Raw genomic sequence first — 24,006 nt, 5'->3', positions numbered from 1 at the left:
TTAAATTAGTCATCTATTATAAAAACAATTTTATGTTATATGGGTGTTTTGCCTATGTGTATATCTTTGTACCCTGTGCAGTGCCCAAGGCTAGAGAGGGCTTTGGATCCCCTGGGACTGGAGTTCCATCCAGTTGTGTCAACCATGTGGGTGCTGGGAACCCAGGTCCTCTGAAAGAGCAGCCAGTGTTCCTAACCACTGGGCCATCTGTCCATCCCTAGCACTTCTCTTTCTAAGAACAGGAATGACTTCCTAGTCCTTCTTCCGGGCAAGGTACACCTTTGGGTTTCAAAGATAACGTATTCAGCACTCTAAAAGTGTTTGCTAAGTGACTGTGGTACACTAGGCTCTATTGTAAGCACCAAGGAGAAGGTGGTGAACACAGTTGGTGTAACTAGCATGACAGGTAGTGGAGAGCGTAGAATAGTGAAGGATGCAGGGAGATCACTCAGCAGTGCAGATATGACGACCCGAGTTCTTGAGTTCACTGTGACAGTGCATTCTGTTACATCCTTCGAGGAAGTGGGGCTACCCTAGAGCTTGCTAGTCACCTAACCTTGCTAATCTGTGAGCTCCAGGCCCAGTGATAAAAACCTGCCTCAGAAGAGAAGGTTAATGATTAAGGTTAAAAGATAAGATAATGATTGAGGGATAAATCCACCAATCTCTGCCCACCCCATGCACCCCTGCATGCACATGAGTGCATATGCACGGACACATACCTGTCACACGAAGACTAATTAGAAGGAGTAGGAGGCAGGAGGAATAGAGTGGCAGTGAGACCATGTCTTGGAAGCTGTATATTCTGGGGACATGTTCGAGCTGGAGATATGAAGCTGTTTCTACCTGGAAGACACTTAGCAGACGTTCCCTGGGGGTGCCATAGGGTGTAACTTCTCAAAACAGATGCCTGGTAATTGGGTTTACTCTCAGGGAGATGCTGACCCCTGAGGTGATAGAATCTGGCTCTTGGTACTCATGGCTGCATCCTCCTGAGGGGGCCATTCCTACAGTGATACCACCACTTGCCTCTGTACCTTAGGACTTCTATCTGCTCTAGATTTCCTACCTTGCAACAGCTCTTGCCTCCTTGCCTGTCTGATCCCAATTCCGTTTTTATTTCTCAGCTGGAGATTCTCTTTACCCCAAGTTCCAGGGAGACTCTGTCCCATCTTCTCCCTTTTTGCCTCCCCAGCCCAGTCTACTTCTTAAAGTTGAGGTCTGCCTTCATGGCTGACCTTCACATCCATCCTCTGTGTCTTTTTTTTTTTTTTTTTCTTCCTCTCTTTACCTAGGTGAACTCAGGACTCATTTGCTACCTCTAACCATATTCTGGGCACTGTTTCTTCTCATTAAGCTTCATTTCAGCAAACCTCACAGATTTCCTTACTCCCATCCTTCTGAGCCATCTCTCATCCCCAAGACTCCTTTTTTTCTTGCTTTCTTCCCCGACTTAGAGAAACCAAGGCTTGGTCCTCACTCAGCTTTTGGTTCTCCTGCTCTGACAACTGTTCTCTGGCCTCCTGTCGGGACCCAGGGTCATCTGTTTTCTCTGTGGTTTTTCCCAGGCTGCCAAATGCTGCTGGAGACGAGCGCTTGTATCATTTGTCTGCAGCAGAGATCACAGTCCAGCCAAGTCCAAGCCTCAAAACTGAGCCTCAAAAGTGGGAACTTTTCACTGATGCCTAGGTACCCCTTGGTTCATTTTCTGGCTCCTACCACAAACCTCTAGTCAAATCCTCACGAATCTGGTCTCACAGCTGTCCACCTGCAGAGAAGTCTGAGGCCATCTGTCCCACAAACTCCTGTGCTTCTTGCCCTGAACCTCCTAGCTTTTCTTTCTGTTTGTCCTTACTCCATCCTTGGGTAAAGGAGTCAGCCTGCCTCTGCATTTTTCTCCTGCAGCACCACTCACAGTTCCTTTCCAGTTGCTTCCTAAGAACCACTGTGTTAGTTAGGACTCCTAGTGCTGTGATCAAGCACCAGACCAAAAGCAACCTGGGGAGGCAAGGGTTTGTTTGGTTTATACTTCCATCTGACAGTTCATTATCAGAAGCAGCAAGGGCAGGAACTGCGCACAGGCGGGAACCTGGAGGTGGGGACTGATGCAGAGACCGCGGAGAAACGCAGCTCACTGGGCTGCTCTCATGCCTTGCTCAGCCTGCTTTCTTACAGAACCAAGGACCACCTCCCAGGGATGTCACCACCGCAATGGGCTGGGCCCTCCCACGTTGATGATCACTAACTGAGAAAACACCTTACAGCTGGATCTTATGGAGAAATCTCCTCGATTGAGGCTCTCTACTCTCTGATGGCTCTTGCTTGTGTCAAGTTGACATAAAACTGGCCAGTACAACCATGTTCAGAGTTTCTCTGTGCTCGGCGTCTCTGACCACCCCAGCCTCTGGTACTCTTGAGACCTTCACTTCACCCAAAGTGGATGATGATGGTGCTTTTCATTAGAGTATCTACAGCCCTGGGGCTGGAAGCAGTTCTCCACCCTGTTTCTGGTTCTGACCCATCTGGTGGCCTTCAGATTGGCTATCTTCTCTCTCTTGGCCTCCGTTTCCTCCCCTGTAAGGTGAAGTTTGGGTTCCCAAACCTAAGAACTCTCAGGCTTCATGGTCAGTCTCTAAGAACTCTCAGGCTTCATGCAGGTGTGTCTGCCCCAGCATCTCCTTCAGCTAGAAAGCCATCATTTTTGTCTTTAGCACCAAGGGCCTGTTGGCTTGCTATCATGTCCTAATCCTCAGGGGAGCCCTCTACAACCATTTAGCTTCCTGGAAAGCTTTGGATATGTGACTCTGTTACGAAGGACTTTGCCACGAAGCCCTGCTGACGTGGCTGGCAGGCATTCCCATCGCTGTTTCCTGTCGCCGTGTAGCAGGGGGGATGTTCACAGCGGGGCCCAGGTATCCTGCCCAGACTAGGCATCTACAGATGTCTTGGCTCTGCTGGTCCTGAAGATGCTTCAGCATCCTGCTCTGCAGACATGAGAGTTCAAGAATGCAGGAGATGTGCTGCTGCCTCCAGGGTCCTTCCTTTTACCCCTCTCTTTGCTTTCTCAGCGGATTCTATCACAAACTGGTCCAGTCTGCATCTGTGCCATTCTGTTGGGCCCTCCCCCACACTGACATATCTCACTCTACTTAAACTTCTGAATGTTCCTCTAGATCATTTCCACAGACCCACTCATGGTTCATGAAATATGTCCTGAGCTTCCTGAACGTCTTTCCTCTATGTAAACCTTGGAGCGTATTTGCCTTGGGTTTTGTATTTGTAGGTATAAGCAAACGTGGCTGGGGACACAGCTGAGCGGTAGAACACTTCCTGCTCTTTCAGAGGTTCAGGGTTTGGTTCCAGCATCCACATGGCGATGTGGCTCATAACCACCTATAACTTCAGTTCTAGAATATTCAGTGTCATCCTCTAGTCTGTGGACACCTCATGTGGTACACATAATACATGCAGGCACTCGCCGTACATATAAGAGAAATGCATCTTTAAAAATTAAAATGAAATAGATATTTCTGACTGCATCCTAGAACTTATGGCTTCTTTTGGTTTAGTTGGGAGCAAGCCACATACCATCGTAGGAGAGGCACTTGTATTTCTTTTTGTGTGATGGAAAGCCTTTAGACTTTGGTGAGTCACTGAGTGGCACAACTTAGGCTCCAGCTGAAGTTTTCAGTTTCATATATATGTTCCTGTCCTTGTACACTGTGCTTTTGAGTTTTGGATATTCCTGTCTGTAAAGTGTGTGTGTGTGTGTGTGTGTGTGTAATATACACAGGGCAAAACTCAGGAGTCATGGAACATGCTTGTGGGTCTTCAGCTTAGTCTGTTTCAAATTGCAGTAACAAAATGCCAAATGCAGGGTACTTGATAAAGGAAGCAGGTTTGTATCTCACTATCTTAGATACTGAGAGTCCAGTGTGGCTATATCTGGATGGCTTTTGAGAAGGGTCATAATACATTGGAAAAACAGCAACAGAAGTGGTTCCATGCAGAAAAGCCTAGGTGTATGGGGTGTCTTGCTTTATTTATAATGTCATAGCATTGACTCAGTCCCCAGGAAGGAATTGATTCAGTCCCTGGTGAAGGTGGGACTCTGGAAGCTAATTTATTCCTACCAGGCTCCACCCCTTAAAGGTACCAGTATCTCAGCGTCACTACACCAGGAAACGAGCTCCCAGCACATGGGCCCTGGGAGCAAACCTCCAGCTGGGTGTGGTGGGGTTGGGACACAGTCATCAAGCTGAGTGCACTGAGAAGATGCAGCTCGTTGGAAGCCATGAACCTGTGATACCTGTGGGAAAACACTCATCAGATTTAAGCAGTCCTTTAGAAAGTCTGCCGAAATGGCTGCTGGGTAGTATTGATTTTTTCACAGGGTCTGGAGGTGTTCAGATGCCACGGGAGGTATTCTGGGAAGGTAGGAGCATCAAGTGGGACACTGGGAAGGAATGATCCACTGGGGATATTGATCCCCTGTGGGGACTTTCGCCACAGTCCAGGCTCCTCAGATATTTGCATCCCCACACAGCCCCTGACATGAGCAGTCAAGGGTTGTGCTGGCAGGGCTTTTGCCGCAGTTCTGTGTACACCAAGCTTGTATCTCCAACTCCTTGAAAAGAGCCTAGCCTGGTTTCCATGGTACCCTGCCCAGCCCTGAAGTAACTGTCAAATCCTGTTGGCATCACCTATTTTTAGCAGTTGGCGCTGGGATCTCCTGTTTCCCTTTTCAGGTCAGAGGAAGGCCATCCAGCGACCCACTCTGCAGGTCCATCCGCACTCAGCTCAGAGTAGAGCTTGGGACACAGTTTACGTAATAAAAGTTTTCTGTGGAGAGCCAGGACCTCTTTCCTAAGTCTCCAGACCTTTGTGATACTGGGCCATGGTAGCTGCTATTGACAGTTCCCACTTGGAGCTAGTATTAAACTAAAGGCTTGCATGATTTCTGCTCAGCACTTATCATCCATCCTTGAAACTGGCCTCAAAGTAGATCCGTTTTATAGGAGGATGTATCCAAGGCTCAGAGAAATTGGAAACTTTGTAAACAGTAAAGAAAGGACAAAGTCAGGATCCAAAATTTGATTTTACTCCAAAGTCCAGTACTTTCCACTGAACAGGTATTTGTTTAATACACTGTAAATATGCAAATGGGTGTGAGCAACCCTCCCCATTCCTTACCCCTCAACACCACCATACACACTACATACATACTACACCACACACACACACTACATACATATTAGACAAGACACATACACACACTACATACTACACCACACATACACACAGACACACACACACACTTGCACACACACAAAGAGAACGTCTGCTAAACTTGATTTGGGGCATAGCAGGGTCAAGCTTTTTGGTTGCAGACATGAGCTAGACATTGTCCCTGCCTGGCCCATTCTGGTCAGGGAGACAGACAGGCATTTCTCATGGAGTACAGTGTGGTCAGTCTTCCAACAGAGAGTGGCCAGGCTCACAGAGGAGAGACTGCCTGAGTGTCAGGAAGAAAAAAAAGGGGGAGTATGAATGGACATTGGTGTGTCAACAGAGTAGGAGAGGCATTTCTAGGCAGAGGGGGAGAAAGGATTTAGGATAAGACTCTTAACAGTCATCACAGGAGGCGCTTCCTTTCCAAGGGGCAGATGTTGTATAGGACATATGTGGCCCTGGAGTCCCCTTCACTGGCCCCTTCAGAGATTCAGGCAAGACAATTTTGGCCTTTCCTTCAAGTCAGGCCATGTGTTGTTTTTCCTGTTCTTTACGGCTTTGAATCTGGCAGGTGAGTCAGGTCTATGCAGTTGTGCTGGTTGCTGGAGATACCACAGCACACCTGGCTTCCTGCTGTCCATGTCTCAGAAGGTCATTATCTGCATCTGTGTCAACGCTACTGTGCCTCATGCCACTTCAGATGTGATTGTAAGAAAAAAGAGCAGGGCTGGCTGTAGCCCAGGGGTAACGAACTTGCACAGCATGTACAAGGCCCTGGGTTTGAACCCTAACAGTCAGAGAAAAGAAGAAGGAAGAAGAAACAGCCATGTTTAAAAGTGATCTGTGGATATCTGGGTAACTATTGCAGAAAATCAGACCGGATCTCCTCCTTCTTGCCATTGAAGCGGGTTGATCCCATAGACATGTTAGGGGCCAGCACAAGGTGAGAAAGATGAAGAAAGGGCAAAAAAGACTTACTCGTGGCTACATTCGAGAAGGTTGCAAAGCAGGAAAGGAGTGCTGCTCTTCTGTCTCCATTGGTGATAGAACAGAGAAGTGTCATATTAACTGAGGAAGTACAGCAGGCTCCCAGGTAGCCTAACCCTGAATATCAGCAGTGAGGGGTGGGTACACATGTGGTCACTGACACTAACAACAGTAAGTTTGAATCCCATCACAGCCTTTCAGTTCCTTTATCCCCAATCCTGAATCAGACAATGGGTAGGACAGTGAATCCCAGGTGTCCTTTCCCTCCTTCATCCTGTGGATATGATTGCCTCTTCAGATCCTTTCCTCCTCTAATACCAGGGCAAACTAAATACTTCATATAAGCCAGAGAAATCTCTAGGTACTAGAACATGAGCCCTGTTGCTTAGCCTTCACGGCAAGGGCTCCATGAACAGAGATTTTAGACCAGGCTTTAACCTCTGAGCTTCAGTGCCTCCCACGACGGCTCAGATCATTAAATTCTACAGCCACCCTCTGCCGGTCGCATTTCCAGAACTGATGCTCCAGTAGAACAGATGGGCTCTGGCAGGATCACATCCCACATCTTGATTTATGGATAGGGCTTTGCCACATGGACTTAGGATGACAGATTCAGACAAGAAATCACCTTGCTAACACCCACTGGAGAGTTGAGTTCAATGTCTTGCCATTCGAACTAAAAAAACGTTTCAGTCTGCCTGTGGTGACTGGTTTAATGGTCTGTGGAGGACCTTAGAGGCAGTCTGCCTAGGTCTTCGTTGATGTGTGATCTGCTTTATTTAGCTAAGATACCGGTGACTGTGCCAGGCAGGTCTTGCTGCTGCTGGATACAGCTCTCAAAGCTGTACACAGCATAGGGTTTTCTAAATGCCAGGTCTTTTGTTGCGGTGGTTTTCAAGTCCCAGGGAGGGGGCTTCTTGTGGGATGCAGTACCAGTGATCAGCATGTGCCAGGCCTTTGCAACTGTGAAGAAAGCCAGGTTATCTTGAGCTGGTTGGACACAAGCTGGTAAGCTTTACCATCTCTGTCTCAGGATCATAAATAGGTTTCATGTTGTCTCTGATGGAGCCACTAATCCTTGTTCTGAAAACTCCCATGGGTCAAGGAGCTTCAGAATATTCATGCCACTTTTGACTCCTTTCTCTGCTCCGGATATTCATGCCCTCTGTCTTGGCAAGCCCTGCTTTAAATGCAAATGATAAAGCTCCCATGAAGATAGGTAAAGGGAGCACTGTTAGCATTCTGGCCCCAGGGTGGAGCTGGCTGCTGCCCAGAACATCTGGCAACCATCTGTCCTTATGTTAGCCCCAGCAGTGGACATCTGGCCATCTCACCTCTTGGACTGGCCCATAAACACTGGAATTGCATGAGGTTTTATAGAACTCAACATAGAGCTGTGGACATTTTAAGATGCACAGGGCATCTTCCTGTAGATGAGGATATGAAGACTAAGTAGTCAATACTGAACGGCATACTAGGCGCATCTGTGAAACCGATGCTTTCAGAAGTAGCTGATGGGTTTTGTGTGACCCCTGGGTATCGGCTTCTTTCATTTAGTTCTTCCAGCATTGTAACATACAGTCAGAGTTGAAGCTCGGGCCAGGGAAACCACACGTTAGACTTGGATGGAGATGAGAGTTTAATAGTAGAGGGAGAGGGAGGGTGGGTTTGAATGTGATTTACTCAGAATAATGTTAAGGAGATGTGAGAGAGGAAGGAAATGGATGGGTTCCTTTAAGCTGCAGGAGAACTTTCTGTGCCTGGAATGGTGGGTTCGTTTAAATACTGGTTTGGTTATAGACATTAGTATGGCACTTGGCAGGAGCATAAATATGCTCCCTTCCTCTCTGTGTCTGTCCTTCCCGGAGTGAGATTGGGAGCTGTCAGCATGGCTAAGGGCAATGGTGAAGTCTAATTCCTGTTCTGCCAATTCCTAACCCAAATTCCCTATCTCGGAGCTGAAGATGTAGCATGAGTGTTAGCATGCTTACCTGGCATGTAGGAAGTTCTGGTTGGATGTACTCCATCACATAGTCTGGGCATGGTAGTACATACATGCATTCCTAGCACTCAGAAGATGGAAGTAAGAGGATCAGAAGTTCATGGTCATCCTAAGCTACATAGAGAATTTGAGGCTAGCCTGGGATACATGAAATCTTGTCTCAGAAAACAAAGTAAACATGCCTAGTAAGTAAACAATGAATAAATCTAAAATGGACAGCCCTCCCACACTAAATAATAATCACATTAAAATAAAAGGCTGTTCAGAAAAGTAAAAGAAAACGGCATTCACACCATCCCTGACCACCCCATCACCAAAAACAAACAAACAAACAAACAAACAAACAAGCAAAAACCCTACAAATCTTTCTGGACATATCTTGATAGAAAATAATAATTTTCTAGAAACAGGATCCTACCTGTTTCTTTTTCCATCTCAACATTGTTGTCACATCAGTAAATATCAGCCTACATCCTTTTACAATAGTATTGCATTATACAGATGAGCCATTTTTGAATCCGTCTTTGTTGATGGGCATTTAGGTCATTGCTAATTCAAAGCTATCAACAATGAGATGTAGCATCCCAGCCGTGTGCCTTTGAAATAGGTCCCATGCTGCAGTGATCTGCTTTTGTTACACGGCCTGGGCAGTGTGGAGAGAGACCCACATCCTCTTCTCCTTAGCATGCACACTTATTGTATTCTAATTCATCTGTTAGGTGCTTTTTTTGTGTTTCCACATCCCCCTGCCTCCTACACAGTCCTCCCAGGCTTTGTGGAGTACACTGTGCTCATTCAGCCCCGCCCTCTCTCATTAGTAACATGTGCACAATGTAGCTTGCTTCTGCAAATCCCTAGTAGTCAGCGGAATTAGCCTCTGGTTCAGAATAGCAGGAGAGAAGCCTGCTTTCACCTGTTTCATTCTGGTTCCTTTCCTAACAGGTTCCAGTGTGCACCGAGTTAATTACAGAGATGGTGAACATGTCTAACTACCCTCTAAAAAACAATTCACATTTCAGGCTTGGGGAGATAGATGGCTCAGCAGTTAGGAGCACTAGCTTCCTTTCCCGAGGACTTCAGTCCCCAGCACCACATACTCACAACCACATGCACCCTCAGTACCTGGCCATCCAAAGGCCTCTCCTCGCCTCCTTGGGCACCCAGCACACACATGGTGCACAGACTGACATGCAAGCAGAACACCCATACATAGAAAATAAACGTTTCTGGAAGCCAGACTATTTCTCAATCCAGGAAGAACAGGCTGGGTACCACACCTGGAACTTCTCATAGAAAGCATAGAAGCCATCAGCCACATGATCCCTCGCCATCAGAGTTTGATCTAAGAGACTGGAAGTGCAGACGGCCCCTGACTCATGATAGCCCAACTTTATGGTGGCACAAAAGTGATAAGCATGCAGTAGAGACCAGACTTCATATTATGATTTTTGACCTCTCCTGGGTTGTTGATTCTTCTGTCTTGAGATCCAAGGCAAAACCGTACAATCACATAAATAAACAACACTCTGTGTTTTCCTATGTAGCCAAGCAAGACACACAGGCCAGAGGGATTAAATGCATCTTTAATTCACAATGTTTTCTGTTTAGGATAGATTTATCTGGATGGTATATATCTCTATGGTATTGTCATATATAGCTTTCTTTAGGAGTTAGGCTACTGAGCATATGTTAACAATTTTGAATTAAATGTTTATATGGGGAATGGCTTTGTAACCTCCTTAGGCAGATAAAACTAAAGGTGTTTGTTTTGGTAAATATGAGGAACAGTTGAAATGCCCTCACTCGCCACAGCCGAACAGTCTGTCTCTTTCTATCAGTGGTGGGGCTCCAGGAATGTAGAAGAGTGAAGTGGGCTGGGTTTTGAGTTCCTGATTTCAGAGTTGAAGGTGTCAGGACCACAGGCTGGTGTGTAATCAGAGTTTAGCATGGGAGTTGTACTTTTGCTAGGTTAGTTAAGACCTGGAATTATTGGGAAAGATCGACTGTAACATCAGGAACTCAGAATTTTTGGAAGGGACTTTACAGATCAATTTTTTAGGGGTTTTAAAGGCTTCCTGACCTCTTAAAAAATCTTAGAGAAACTTCAGCTGTAAGAAAACATACTTATATACATAAGCAAATTATTTGTTCATTTTTCTTTTTCGATTTACGTGTATGGTATGTGTGTGTGTTTGTATGCTTGCATGTATGTGGGCATACATGTGGAGGGTTGATAGTACTTTGGCACTTCATTCATTGAGACAGGGTCTCTCAATCAGACCCAGAACTCACTGATACTGCTAATCTCATCAGCCAGCTCACTCTGGGAATTCTCTCTGCCTTCCTAAACTTGAATTATAGATAGCCACTACACCAACCTGGATCTTATGTAGGTTGTGGGGATCCAAATTCCGATCCCTAGAGCATGTGCTTTAAAATATCTTCTTTATTTTTATTTTACGTGTGTAGGTGTTTTGCCTGAATATGTATGTCATACACCATATGAGTACAGGGCCCACAGAGGCCAGAAGAAAGTGTTGGACTCCCTGGAATTGGAGTTATGGATGGTTATGAGCCACCATGAGGGTGCTGGGAACCAAACCTGGGCTCTCAGGAAGAACAGCCAGTGCTCTTACCTGCTGAGCCATCTCTCCAGCCCCAAAGCAGCAAACACTGACCTACCTGAATATAGACTTAAAATAGAGAGGGAGAAATGTATTTATTTTAGTTGTATATGTATAAGCGTTTGCCTGCATGTATGTATGTGCACCACATGCAGTATGTGCCTGGTGCCAGAAGAGGCCACAAGGGAGAATCCGATCACCCCTAGAAGCAGGTGCAGTAGAGCCTCCATGTTGGTACTGAGAATGGAACCTAGGTTCTCAACAAGAACGGCTTGAGCACCTCCACAGCCTGAGAAAAGAATTTCCAATACCATACCTAGCATACTTGCAGATCCCACTGAGGAATTCAAGGTCTGACTCAGTCTCAGGTCTTTGTGAATGGAATCCTCCGGATTTGTAGAGGAGGAGTCCTTTAGGGGCGCATATTTGGTTCCTAATTAAACATTTTCTTCTTTCAGCACTGGCTGGATCATTCAAAACCCATAAAGAAACAGATGAAAGGTAAGACATAGACTGCAGTCTACTCATGTCTTCTTTTCTTTCTTTTTGAAAATCCTGTCAGTAAACTCCTTTGTCAAGATTTTTGAGATTTTTTTTTGATTTGTAAATAGATCCAATGTTAAGTGGGTGATACTTCCTTCAAACTGGCCAAAGAGTAGAGCTTTAACATTGAATGAGTAGATATTAAAACCCACCTGTGCTCTCATTTCAAGTGAGGCAGCCCTGCCAATGGGAACTGACTAATGTACTATTCAGAAGCCTGTCGCCTCCTCTACTCACTGCCAAGTAAGTTTCAAAGCAGATTCAGAATGGTGAGTAGGAGGCAGGAAGGCTCCAGCTCACTCCTACAGGTGTGGCAACCATATTTCTCTAATGCTGTTTACACTTAGATCATTTGGAAATTATATCCTCTTAAAATACCTGACGGTATTTTTACCATGTTTTTACGTGGCAGAACGCTTTGCTGCTTGGGCGTCACTTGCCTCCAGCCCACTTTGTCCTTTGTAAAATATGGGTGCCAGTTTGGAGTAATGCCAGCTCTTTTTGTAACTCACCCAGTCAAGGGTTTCTGACAGAATGAAGTTCCTAGCTAAACCATCTCAGTCAACCTGAAAGTTTGGTTCCATTCTTTTGAACTCCAGATGGAGCGGTGGGCTTGCTGTCATTGTGATGGGTTTCCTTCTGTCTGATGGGGGACAAACATCTTTACCTTTCTGTCTCCAAATGTTTAGTTGGACCTGCCTATGCTTTGCACTTTCGAGTCAAATACTATTCTTCAGAACCAAACAACCTTCGAGAGGAATTTACAAGGTAGGACACAGCACTGAGGGTTCTGTCCATTAGGCCCCACCTGGGCCAGCGTGGGGGAGGGGGAGCATCTCAGTCAGGGGCTCTGTTCCTTTTTAGTCCTCTGTATTTCCAAGCAAGTTACTAGCACTCTTCCCAGGCTCCTGTACCCTGTTGAAAACCTCTCAGTATGCTTAATTTGGTATTGCTCATATCAGTCAAATTAGATGGATTTTCTTGGACTTTGGGGAAGTGGTGGGCTCATCTATGGCATTTTGTCTTTGTCTCCATTGCAAAAACCAGATATTGGGAGAAGGTTTCTTAGTCAGGAATTGCCTCCTCCCCTTTCTCCTTTTTTGAGGGTATAGCAAAACACTGTGATTTTTTTTTTTTCCAATTGAAGGAACCCCTCACTTCACATAAGCAGATCTGTTAACCAAAGATTTTTTTCTTTACCACCCTCTTGTAGCTCTTAGACCCACTGGGTTTTTTTAAGTTGTGAGCACCTGTGCTTATCTCCTGAATCTCAGGATCAATATAGAAGAAAGGGAGATTGTAAACAGTGGTTGGGGCGCCCCTTCCATCCATGAAATGCTTTATCTCATTCTAAATACCCCAAGAGTATCCTTGTCACTATGTGTGTGATCCTGTACTTGTACATTGGTGGTCAGCAGCTTGGTGAGGAACACCTAAGTGACATTTGAAAGTTGGTGCCCATGACAAGGGCCTTCGGGGCTTCTTCTGTCGGGTTTCCCTACGTGAGCCAAGACTTCTGGTCACATGGACACTGTGCTCTGGTTGGTGCGAATATGCACATCAATGTCCTGAACTTCAAAAGTGTAAGTTCAGTCATAGTTAAGGACCTGCTAGGAAGCAGAACCTTCTAGCATGAGGTAGAACCTTCAGTTTCCTTGACCACTTTGATTTCGGGGTCATCCAGAGTCTCCTATTGCCATTCTACAGAAAAGGACCGCCCATATGGCTTCCAAGGTTCAACTCAGTATTTCTCTTTGGAGGTCATTATGAGGCATGTTGTTCCTAGCTGTCACTAGAGCTGGTCATTTTTTAAAATTAAATAATTTATTTATTCACTTTATATCTCGATCATAGCCCCCTTTCCTCCCAGTTACCCTTCTCCTTTAGCCCCTACTCTTAAGGGGAACCCCTCCCTACCAAGCCACTCCAGCACATCAAGTCACATCAGGACTGAGCACATCCTCTTCCTGTGGCCTGGCGAGGCAGCCCCACCAGGGGGAAGTGATCAAATACCAGCAACAGAGTCCATGTAGGAGACAGCACCTGCTCTTCTTACTAGGGGACCCACATGAAGCCCGAGTTGCCCTTGGGCTACCTCTGTGTAGAGAGCTAGGTCGAGTCCACTCATGGTCCTTGGTTGGTGCTTCAGTCTCTGCAAGCCCTTCTGGGTCCTGGTTAGTTGCGAGCTGGTCATTTTTAAGGCAGATGTGTGACTCAGAAACAAACAGGATTCCTGGAGACCACTCTTGAGTGTAGGAGTGAGACTCCATAGGCCTAGAGTAGAGTGTGGGAGGCTGCGGTTGGTACAGAGTGGTTCTGGTACCCACATCTGCCTGGAAATAAAAGACTTACTTAAGACTCAGACATTTATTTTTTAACTTGGTAAACCCCGCTGATGTTTTTTGCTACTTTTCTCCTTGTTTCTTATTATCTCTGTAATTTAGTGTAATTTTAGGATTTTTCCTCTGTGAGTGTGTGTGTGTTGTATGGTGTGCATGTGTGTTTGTTTTAAAGACAGGTGGCAGTTAAACTGCACCAGGAAGAAAAGCCTCAAGTGGTTTCCGGTAGATGCTAGTCAGTTGCAGGCTTTTTGAGAGAAGTTGTAGCTGGTCAGGTGCCAGCTCAGTGGTTCTGCCCAGCCCATTTTCTGGGCTATATCACATGCTTGTGCAGAGTTCTCCTTGCCTGTTGGGCTAGTCTCTCCTGCACCAACGCCATCCTGCAAGTCACATCAGATCCCTTGGTATTCCGTCCTGCTCCATCTACAAGTATCTTGCAACTCCCCATATGCGTTTCCCCACCCATTGAGACCTGGGAGGCCTTTCCACTGGCTTAGACAGAGGCTCCCTTCCTCCTCATTTGAGTTGGGCTTCCTTTTGACAGAGCAGAATGCCAGGGCATGTGCGGGGGGGGGGGGTAGATTGGTGGTGGGAGGCTGGGGGTTGGAGGTGGCTGGGAAAGGAAAGGTTCCCCTCTGTTGACTTTTGTATGTGTTTGTCAGGTACCTGTTTGTTTTACAACTCAGGCATGACATTCTTTCTGGAAAGTAAGTATGCTTTTGTTCTAACTCTTAACCCAGCATAGAGCATAGTATAGTATACCTGAGTAATTCACTGTTTTAACTCTTTTACCCTTGCCCCCTTTACCAAGTTCAAAATAGTACTTCAGGTCTTACCAAGTGAGTCAGACACTTGCACCGCTGTCATTTTGTCCTGTTTTAAAATGATTTCTATATGGCTTGGGACGTTTCTTGGAGCACTGAGTATTGTGTATTTGGGAACTGCTTTCTCCCTGTCACCTCACTGCCCCATTCATACTGGCTTCTGCAAGCAACACACATGGTTAGCATGTATACATGTACAAGTATTTGTTCAATTTAAGAAGTCTCACACATTACCATCACACTATGGTGATATAAAGAGGTCCTTATCTGATCCCTTGAGAAAGAGCTGTAGAAGTCTCATCTCTTTTCCTTTCTCATCTTAAAAATGTTCCCTAAAGGCATTAGGCGTATAGTGGTTGTTAAGCACAAAATACGTTACCACTGAAGTGGTTGATTTTGAGGGAGGATTAATAGACAAAGAAGGGCTGACAAAATGGCTTAGCAGGTAAAGCTTTTCACGGCCAAGCCTGACAACCTGAGTTCGATCCCCAGGACCTGAAAGTTGTCCTCTGACCTCTGTACGTGTGCCATGGCATGTACACACCCCACCCCGACCCCAACACACATACACACATAGTCTATACGAAGAAATAAATGTAAAGGTTTTTAAAAATTAGCTTTTTATTAGTTTCCAGTAAGAGTTATTGAATATTTTCTGTTAAATTAAAAAGAAACAAAAACCCGAGATTACATTAAGACTAAGAAGCAGAAACAGATGCTACCAGCAGGAATATGTTCTGGTTTTGAATGTAACCTAAAAGAAGTTTAATGGGTAATTTCTGCTACTTGTGGTGGCCCACATTTCTAATTCCAGACCTGGGGAAGCAGAGGCAGGTGTATCTCAGTGAGTTTGAGGCCAGTTTGGTCTACCTAGTGAGTTCCAGGCCAGCCAAAGTTACATAGTAAAACCCTGTCTCAAACAACAAAACCAAATATAACTCAACTATATAAAGAAATAAAATTTTGAATTAAAATACAATTTCTGTGTTTGCAAATTCTTAATTCTAAAATTTCAGTGGCAGAGAGGCAATGGAATGAGTAGACTGTACAGTGTCTATGTTGGCCTTACTCAGCTGTGCGATACAGCTTTTGGTTAGTGTGTGTGCTTAGTATGTGTGTATTTTTATCTCTGTCCATTCTGTGTTCATTACACTAAAGGCCTCGTAGCTCTGGAACTTGTCTTCAGTGTGTAAAACCACTGATGGCAGAACGTTGACTCAGCTGTAGACTATATAGATGAGAAGCTGTTGAGAACCGTGAAGTGCTGTGCCAATGCCGTCATCACTGCTTCCCTAACCCGCTCTGGAATTTGAAGAATGAGCAAAACCACTGTGATTGCAGAGACACTCTTCTGTAGTTTTGCCTCAGTTGGACCTGTTAGAATACTGAGCACATCTAGCAGTCCTGGAAGCTGTCTAGACAGCGTTGGTGTGTTTATTTTTACCGCCATGACTTTGTTTGAAAGAAGATTGAAGGCAGCTTGAAGAGACAAATGGACTGTATCAAGAAAAAATGAATTTAAGATAACAAGACAAAGGGGTTTCATTCTGTTTTCAGTGGAAGTGTCTGCATGGTTGATAGGATGTGTGCTTGGGTAGATATGTTGAGAACTGCCCTGGGAGATTTGTAGTGTATGTTAGTTTATCTTCAACATAGACCAAAAATATAAACTGCTAGCATCAGAAGCCTTTGTAGGTACTGCTGCCTTTTAAAGGATGCTTTTACTGACATTTGCTAGGTGGTTCCAACTTTAGAACTTTGTATTTAGTGTTAACTTCTTTTCTTTTTTTCTCCCCAAGACTGAAGTGCCCCTATGAAACGGCTGTGGAACTAGCTGCTCTCTGTCTACAAGGTACATTCATCCTTAGTGACAATTAAAATCTTAAGGTTATTGCTTTCATTTCAGTAAGTGAGAACTCCTGTATACGCCAGGCCTGGCGCCCTGCGTACGGTGGGATCTCAGTCCCCAGGAGCTTGCAGTCTGTTGAGGAAAGCACAGAGTATATATCAAGTTTTCCAGCAACCGAGATACACCGGAGGTTTGGGAGAGAGAGAGGACCATGGCGGGATATGGAAAGGAAGGTGTCTCATGGACAGAGAAGTGGAGATGCAGCTCTTGCTAGTGTGCCCAAGGCTCTGTGGTTCCATCACTAGTATTTCAAGTGTGGGGTGTGGGTTGTATAATAAGGGGCTGATCGAGATATTACTTGGTTCACTCTACTCTCCAGTATAACATAAAACCAAACTGTAGTGCCAGGTGGTGGTGATGCATGCCTTTAATCCCAGCACTTGGGAGGCAGGTGTATCTCTGTAAGTTCAAGGCCAGCCTGGTCTACAGAGCAGGGAGTTCCAGGACATCTGGAGCTACACAGAGAAACCCTGTCTCAAAAAAAAACAAAAACAAAAACAAAAAAACAAACCAAAAACCAAACCAAACAAACAAACAAAAAACAAAAACAAAAAACCAACCAGACCTGGTAGTTCACACCAGTAATCTCAGCACTCAAGAGACGGTGGTAGGAAAATCAGAAATTCAAGGTCATCCCTCAATAGATACAAGTTTGAGGCCAACCTGGGCCACAGGAGACCCTGTCTCAGAAAAAAAAAGCAAGCAAACATACAATAATAATTAAAATAATAATTAAACATACAATAATAATTAATAGGGACAGTAATCATAGTGTCATGTTCAAGAAACTGGACTAGCCAACCGTTGCTATTCCTACTTATAGAATATGAGCTTTGTGGTGTCAGCAGCGATTCTTAACCCGTTCTTGAATAGGCAGGCGGGGGGGGGTGTATTTCGGAAAGGCCACCCTGGCTGTGTGGAAGGAAGAAGTTGGACTGGGGCTGGTACCGGGGCTGGGGCAGGGTGAGGACTGTTCCCGTAACAGCGATAATAAGAAACTGAGCGGGGCAGGTGGGTGTGCTCACTGAGTGCAACCACGCAGTGCCAGGAGCTAGGTTCCTTGATGAGCCTTCCTGTGAGGAAGGACTTGGGGATGACTCAGGCTGCTGCCGAGAGGAGGTGGCCGCGTTGGTGAGTGAGTGAGTAAAAAGAAAGGAGGTTCCCGTGGAGTAAGCGGCCTGTGTGGGCCTCTGCCTAGAGTGCCAACGTCACCGGCACGCAGGTGGGAACTGGATGGCATGAGGTCTGCCTGTAGGACCGTCCACACTGACTGTTTATCGGTGGGAGGGGGCTGGTGGATCTTCATTTAAAATGCTTAAGTCTTCAGAACTAAGAGAACAGGATTTCATGAGTATCTGCTTGTCAGCGCTTCATTGGATTATGGGTGTGTCACATATTCTCTCATAGTCTTTGTGAACACCATAAAAAGATATGGCTTTTACTTTTGTATTTTTCTAACTACATTTTTTAAAACATTTATGTGTGTGTGTGTGTGACCATGTATGTGTGGAGGTTGGAGGACAGCTTTGGAGAGTGGATGCTCTGCTTTCATATGTGGGTTCTGGACATCTCGCCACTTATCAGGCTGCCGAGTCATCTCACCAGCTCCTATTTTACTAGTTTAAGAAAATAGTAAGTTCTGAGAAGTATAACAGGGTCAGATTGCACTGGTTACAGATTCGGGGTGGGTCAGCACAGCGGTCAGGCAGCAGCACAGCGGTCACCAGCCTGCCGCCCATCGGCACCTACAGCTTCTGGTAATGCATTTAGATTTTTTTTAAAGGAAATGTAAATCAGACTAGAATAATACAGAATTTTTTTGTGTATTTGTCGTTTATTACATCTTAATTTAGTGTGATTGTGTGTGTGCAGAGGTCAGAGGACAGCTTACAGGACTCAGTTCTCTTCTTCCACCATGTGGGTCACGGGGCTCGAACTTAAACTTCAGGCTTGGTGACAAGTGCCTGCTGAGGCATCTCGTAGGCCCTACTTACTATTTTTAGTAACTGTATATTGTCATGTTTACACAAGTAAAGGTGCTTTGTTGATAATGGGCCTTTTTTCATCCCTGAATACTTCTAGTCCTTAGTCAGCTCTTAACAGATGCTCAGTAAGTGCGGAATGAATGGAGGAATGAGCTTGGAGAGACCCTCAGGGTAGCTCAAAAGCACTTGGTGGTGATGGTAACAGCAATGCTTTCTAACGCCAGCCGCGTCACATACAGAGCCACACGCTTCCTCTCCCTGTGTGTAGTCTCATGCAGCAGGCCTCTTGGTGAGCACCATGGTGGAAATGGAGTTGGGGACAACGTAGCAGCCCTTTCCTGGCTTCTTGTGTTGGTCAGATGCAAATTTTACCACATAGACAGTAGCCTTCATCTGCACTGGTTCCTGAGCTGCGAGAGGCCTAGTCAGATTTGGCAGCCCCAGAAGATCTGTCAGGGTGGTGTTAATGAAAGGAAAGCACCCAAGCATGGTGTCAGGCCTGAGGCCATTAATCACTGCAGTGGTTTCCTCCTGAGGCTATTGGCACAGTGCTTCAAGCTTGTCCTGTTGTCCTGAGTGATTTGAGAAGGAGGCACATCTCTGCCCTCACTGATCCATCTGTAGCGAGGCTGTCAAAGCAGCAGAGATAAAAGTAAAATCAGCCACCTGTGAGCCCTTCTTGGAGAAGCAAGCCATGTCTGTAGTATAACTTAAGGCACAACCATTATGCCGGGTGTAAAAACTACTTGGAAGACTGAGGGGCACACATGGGGAAGCCCTTATCATGTTGTCAGTCCACCCATGCTCTCGCCTGCTTTTCTCTGTAGCCCAGCCAGGAGCCCCTCTCTGTCGGTGTGAATAAAATGACGGGCTGAGTTTCCTCTGGTGGTTGAGCCTTTCAGGCATATCTTAGTGCTGTCCTTGAATTAATGAGTTGAGATACTGGATTGCAATATAGATACAGGTGCCCCTGAGTTGAGATACTGTAGCCTTCCACGGATGATGTGCTCTTTGGGGAATAAGTTTGTGGTAGATTTGAAAATTAATCCAAGTGAAAGGGTAAAAGAAAAAGGAAAGAGCAGTGTGCGATCATCTATTACATGGCAGTGTTCTGGTCTTGCTCATGTAACAACTCCCATGTCTCCGAAGAGATCACAGACCTGGAAGAGCTCAGTGGTTTGCCCGGGGATACACAGATGGCTGTGGTTGAGCTGGGCTTCAGTCTCTCCTACATCCATTTCCTTTGCCTTCCATGGCCTCTATGGAGCCAGAGCCTGGCTGCAGAATTGGGAGATTCTTGGAGTGCCAAGTTCTTTCAGCATGTTCTTGGAAGGCAGAGTGGTGACCAAGGTCTACTCAAGCCTGCTTTAGTACAGCAAAGGCTGAAAGGGATACTGCCCTCTTTCTCACCGGTGTCTTTGGCATGCTTAGTCCAACCTAGGACACCACTAAACACAGGGTCCTATTGCATCATGTCTGTCTATGGGTACATGGGATGCCACAGGAATCTCTTTCCAGACTGTATAAGGCTCATGGCTTGCCAGGACCTCACTCCACAGTGACCTGTTGGACTGAGGTGATTGGTGGCCTCTAGCTTGAGGACCCCAGTCCCACGCCCTTTTTGGCTATACATTGTTTCTAGAACAGAATTTCATGTGTGTCCCCTTGCCTAGGGTAAAAGGTTGTTACAGGCCCTGACCTGACTCCTCTACATCTTGGCCTGCGAGATGTAAAGGGTGGCATTCAAGTGGGGAGGTGTTTGCCAGGGCACCTCCCTCTGCCAGGCATTATCTTGTCAAGGCATAGTCTCCTTGAGTTTGGTTTTAATGATTCCTGTGCATGAATAAGAACTGCTTTGTTTAGTGCTTTGAGTCTGGGTCTCACTTTGTCTTACCCAGATCTCAACCATGGGAGCCTATTTCATTGCTGGGATTTCAGCATGTGACACACCACACTTGGTCACACAGACATTTTATCCATTCTGCAAGTCGGATGGAGTTCCTCTCCTGGAAGTTAGGCCGTGAGACCTTGTTCCTCAGAAGCCACATGCTGGCCGTGCACAGCCCAGTGGAGGGACAAGAAGTTAGTGGATCTGTAGTGAGCTTCTGCTGTCCCTGCAGGTTCCTGGGCATGTGTGGCTTCTTCCACTGGCAAATGTAGTGTCTGAGACATCAGGTTCCAGGTTTTCTCCCATTCCCAGGCTGTGTCAGACTCACATGGGGATTTGTTAGAAGTGCAAAATCGATGGTCTGAGGATGTTGCCCCAGTTGGTCGAGTCCTTGCCTAGTGTGTATGAAGGCCTGAGTTTCGTCCCCAGCACCACATAAAATCAGACATAGTGGCACACTCAGGAGGCAAAGGTAGGAGGATCAGAAGTTGAAGGTCATTCACAGTTACATTCAGTTCTGGCCCTGGGCCCATATCAAGATCAAGAACTCTGGGTATGGAACTCAGCGACGTTATGTTTTAATGAGCCTACCAAATGATTCTTTTGCATTCCAAGTTCAAAAACAAATGTGGATCAGTACCTTTCTGAGAAAAGTGCACCAATCCGTGGGTCTTGAGAAATGGCTGGCAGTGACTGGGCTGGTCCTGGGTGGGTATGCAAGTCAGCATGGTGATCAAGCCCCTACTTGGTACCTTCACTTGCTAGCCTGATGCCCACACTCACTGTAATCAGGTTATAGAGGAAACTGGGGGATTCCCTTTCATTCTGAGGTTTGAAGGGGTGGGGTGATTCTCATTCATGCTCCAGAGGGAGAGGGCCACCGTGTCCTTGGGCCCTGTGTTTTGCGGCTTGGCAAGAGCAAGGACCGTGCAGTGCACATTGGGCATTTTGCCGGGCAGGTTCCTGTTGCTCTCCCTCTTTTGTGCAGCCCTCTCCCTTCTCCCATCTCCGTTCTGCTTGATTTGCCGCAGTTGCTCCTGCAGCCTGCATGCCCTCCCTCACTGCTCCTTTATTCCTCACTCGGATTCTGCATGCACCAAATTCTTGATCCACCCTAGCCCTGCAAACACTAAAATGCTGCTCTGACCTATGCTTAACGAGAGCCCTGTGCAAAAGATGCTCCCAGGAAGATCCTCAGTGCCTGCAATTGGCTTTTATTGCAAAATTTCCACTTCCTGAAGAAATGTGAGCCAGGCCTCCCTAGGTGGGAGAAGCAGTGAGGAGAAAGACAGAAGTGACTGAGATGACTGTTGTACTTCTCTGTCGGGAGGGTGTTCTAATGACTGCCAGGTCTCTGAGGGAACCTCATAATGAGAGGGCTCTACATCAGGGGCCTCTGTGCTTTCTGACCTGTCTTTGGACTCGTTGCAGCAATAACCCAAAGTGTTCATTGTCTCCTGTTTTCCTCCCTTTCATGAACGGCACAGCGGAGCTGGGGGAGTGTGAGCTCCCGGAACACACGCCAGAGCTTGTGTCTGAGTTTCGGTTCATCCCAAATCAGACAGAAGCCATGGAATTCGATATCTTCCAGAGATGGAAAGAGTACAGGTACCTCAGTGCACCCCTCTCGTGGTCTGCACTGCTCATTTATTTTGCCCTATGTGTTCGTCAGAGCCTTCTGACAAACTATTGCATGACCTTCCGCAGTGCAGTGTGTCCCTTTCATGACCGGAAAGCCACAACTCCAGACCTGCGTGTCACCACTCTTCTGAGAAATGTGCAAAGGTCAAGCCAGGCTGTTTTTTTGTTGCTGAAACACACAGCTGCTGTCTGATTTGATTGTTCCTTGCTAGTGACACTCCAGGTGTGGATAGTGAGGAGATGACGTACTGATAAGGTCCTGTCCTTCCTGAGCAGAACCTCCTAGAGCAGTGGTTCTCAGCCTTCCTAATGCTGTGACCTTTAACACAGTTCCTCATGTCATGGTGACCCCAAACCATAAAATAATTTTTGTTGCTACTTTATAAGTGTAATTTTTGCTACTTTAATGAATCGTAATGTAAATGTCTGTGTTTTCTGTTGGTGTTAGATGACCCCTGTGAATGGTTGTCCAACCCCCAGAGGGGTCACAGCCGAGAGGTTGAGAACCCTGTTCTAGAGCAGACTTTTTAGAAACACAGGTGAAGCACCAGAACTCCCAAATCCTGAATCTAAAATGTGAAACTTTTGAACACCAACCTCATGATACATTTGAAAAGTCTACACCTGGCTTTATGGGGCAGGCGTTCATAGTAATCATAGTATCAATTTTTAAACATGTATGAAATCACCTCCAGGACCTCCCAGTTTTATGTGTCAGGGTAAATGTAACATAATGACTTTCATGTTTAGAGTTGGTCTTCACACTAGTATTGGAAAATCTGAAAAAGAAAAAAAAAAAAGGGCCACAGACTCTTTTGATCCCACACCCTAGGGTGAAAGGACATCACCATTGAGACCATGTGACATACAATATGGTATGTCCAGAAGTATTCTCATTACACAGAGAGCCAGTGAGCTGTATGTGCCGTCCACGTCTCCCTGCCACCACCACCCTAATCTAACGGGTTTGTTTTTGTTTTGCCTGGATAGTTTCCCAGGGATATTCTCTCTCTTTCACACACACACACACACACACACACACACACACACACACACTCTCTCTCTCGTAGTTACTCTTAGACCGGGAACTTAGTGTGACCTTTTCTTGTCCCTCAGTCCTGTGATGACATGAGTGTGTTTTCATCAAAACACGGGGAAGTGTGCTGGCGTACATCCAGGGCATCCCACCCGCTCCCTCACATGAGGCCTCCTTTCTCCCAGAGGAGGCCAGGAGGAACAGTCTTGTGCTTTGCCTTAGACCATACTCTTGTTTTCTTAGGTTATCCTAAATATCACCAGCCTGTGGTCTTCTTATTCTGTTAACCGAGGGTTCCTGGCGATTGTTTTCCTTACAAACGTGCACCCTCCATTGCTGTAACTATTGCGTGAGCCTGTACAGCACAGTGGGCCCTTCACACCCGAGGGTGTGTGAGTCCCAGTTTACATGTGTCTCCATTGGTTTTTCTAAGGGGAAAGAGCCCTGCCCAGGCGGAACTCTCCTATCTGAACAAAGCGAAGTGGCTGGAAATGTATGGGGTGGACATGCATGTTGTCAGGGTAAGAGCTCCCCTGTGTGTCTGCGTCATTTTATTTGGCTGTTTCTGAAAGATGCATAGCGTGCCAACAAAGTAAAATTTGGTGAGGAAATTGTTTTTACGTTCTTCTCTGTGACGACCTGTTAGAACCCTCTACCGACTGTCACTTCGTTTGTTTGTAGGGAAGAGATGGCTGTGAATATTCTCTTGGACTGACCCCGACAGGCATATTAATCTTTGAAGGAGCTAACAAAATAGGCTTATTCTTTTGGTAATTTAGTTTTGTCTAATATTAAAAATGTCTTTTCCTATTTTGTGTTGGAAAGTCTATGTGATGGATGATTTTGAGGGGTTTTTGCAACACCCAGATTTATTTAAAAAAAAAAAAAAAACCAATCACACCATCCTATTGTCCTTGTGGGTGTGTGGCCAATGCACTGCACTTCTGGATGATCATATTTAAATGAATGGATGATTTTCTTTTCTTAGCCAATCTA

General features: G+C 45.9%; 1 protein-coding gene across 7 annotated transcripts in view; it reads left to right on the top strand.

Annotated features, from left to right (window-relative positions):
* The window catches only part of Epb41l4b (erythrocyte membrane protein band 4.1 like 4B), a 152,902-nt gene that overhangs the window by 42,397 nt on the left and 86,499 nt on the right, over positions 1-24,006 (top strand). For all 7 annotated transcript variants that reach the window (XM_060379944.1, XM_060379943.1, XM_021628125.2 and 4 more), the window contains exons 3-9: positions 11,304-11,346; positions 12,078-12,156; positions 14,390-14,434; positions 16,351-16,403; positions 21,821-21,941; positions 23,444-23,531; positions 23,692-23,780. In XM_060379944.1, the coding sequence (XP_060235927.1) occupies positions 11,304-11,346; positions 12,078-12,156; positions 14,390-14,434; positions 16,351-16,403; positions 21,821-21,941; positions 23,444-23,531; positions 23,692-23,780 (518 nt within the window). The remainder of the gene's footprint in view (positions 1-11,303; positions 11,347-12,077; positions 12,157-14,389; positions 14,435-16,350; positions 16,404-21,820; positions 21,942-23,443; positions 23,532-23,691; positions 23,781-24,006) is intronic.

This window comes from Meriones unguiculatus, chromosome 3 (genome assembly GCF_030254825.1).
Source record: "Meriones unguiculatus strain TT.TT164.6M chromosome 3, Bangor_MerUng_6.1, whole genome shotgun sequence".
In the NCBI taxonomy this organism is placed as follows: domain Eukaryota; kingdom Metazoa; phylum Chordata; class Mammalia; order Rodentia; family Muridae; genus Meriones; species Meriones unguiculatus.
Note: the sequence above shows the minus strand (reverse complement) of the source record. Positions and strands in the feature narration are given on the sequence as shown.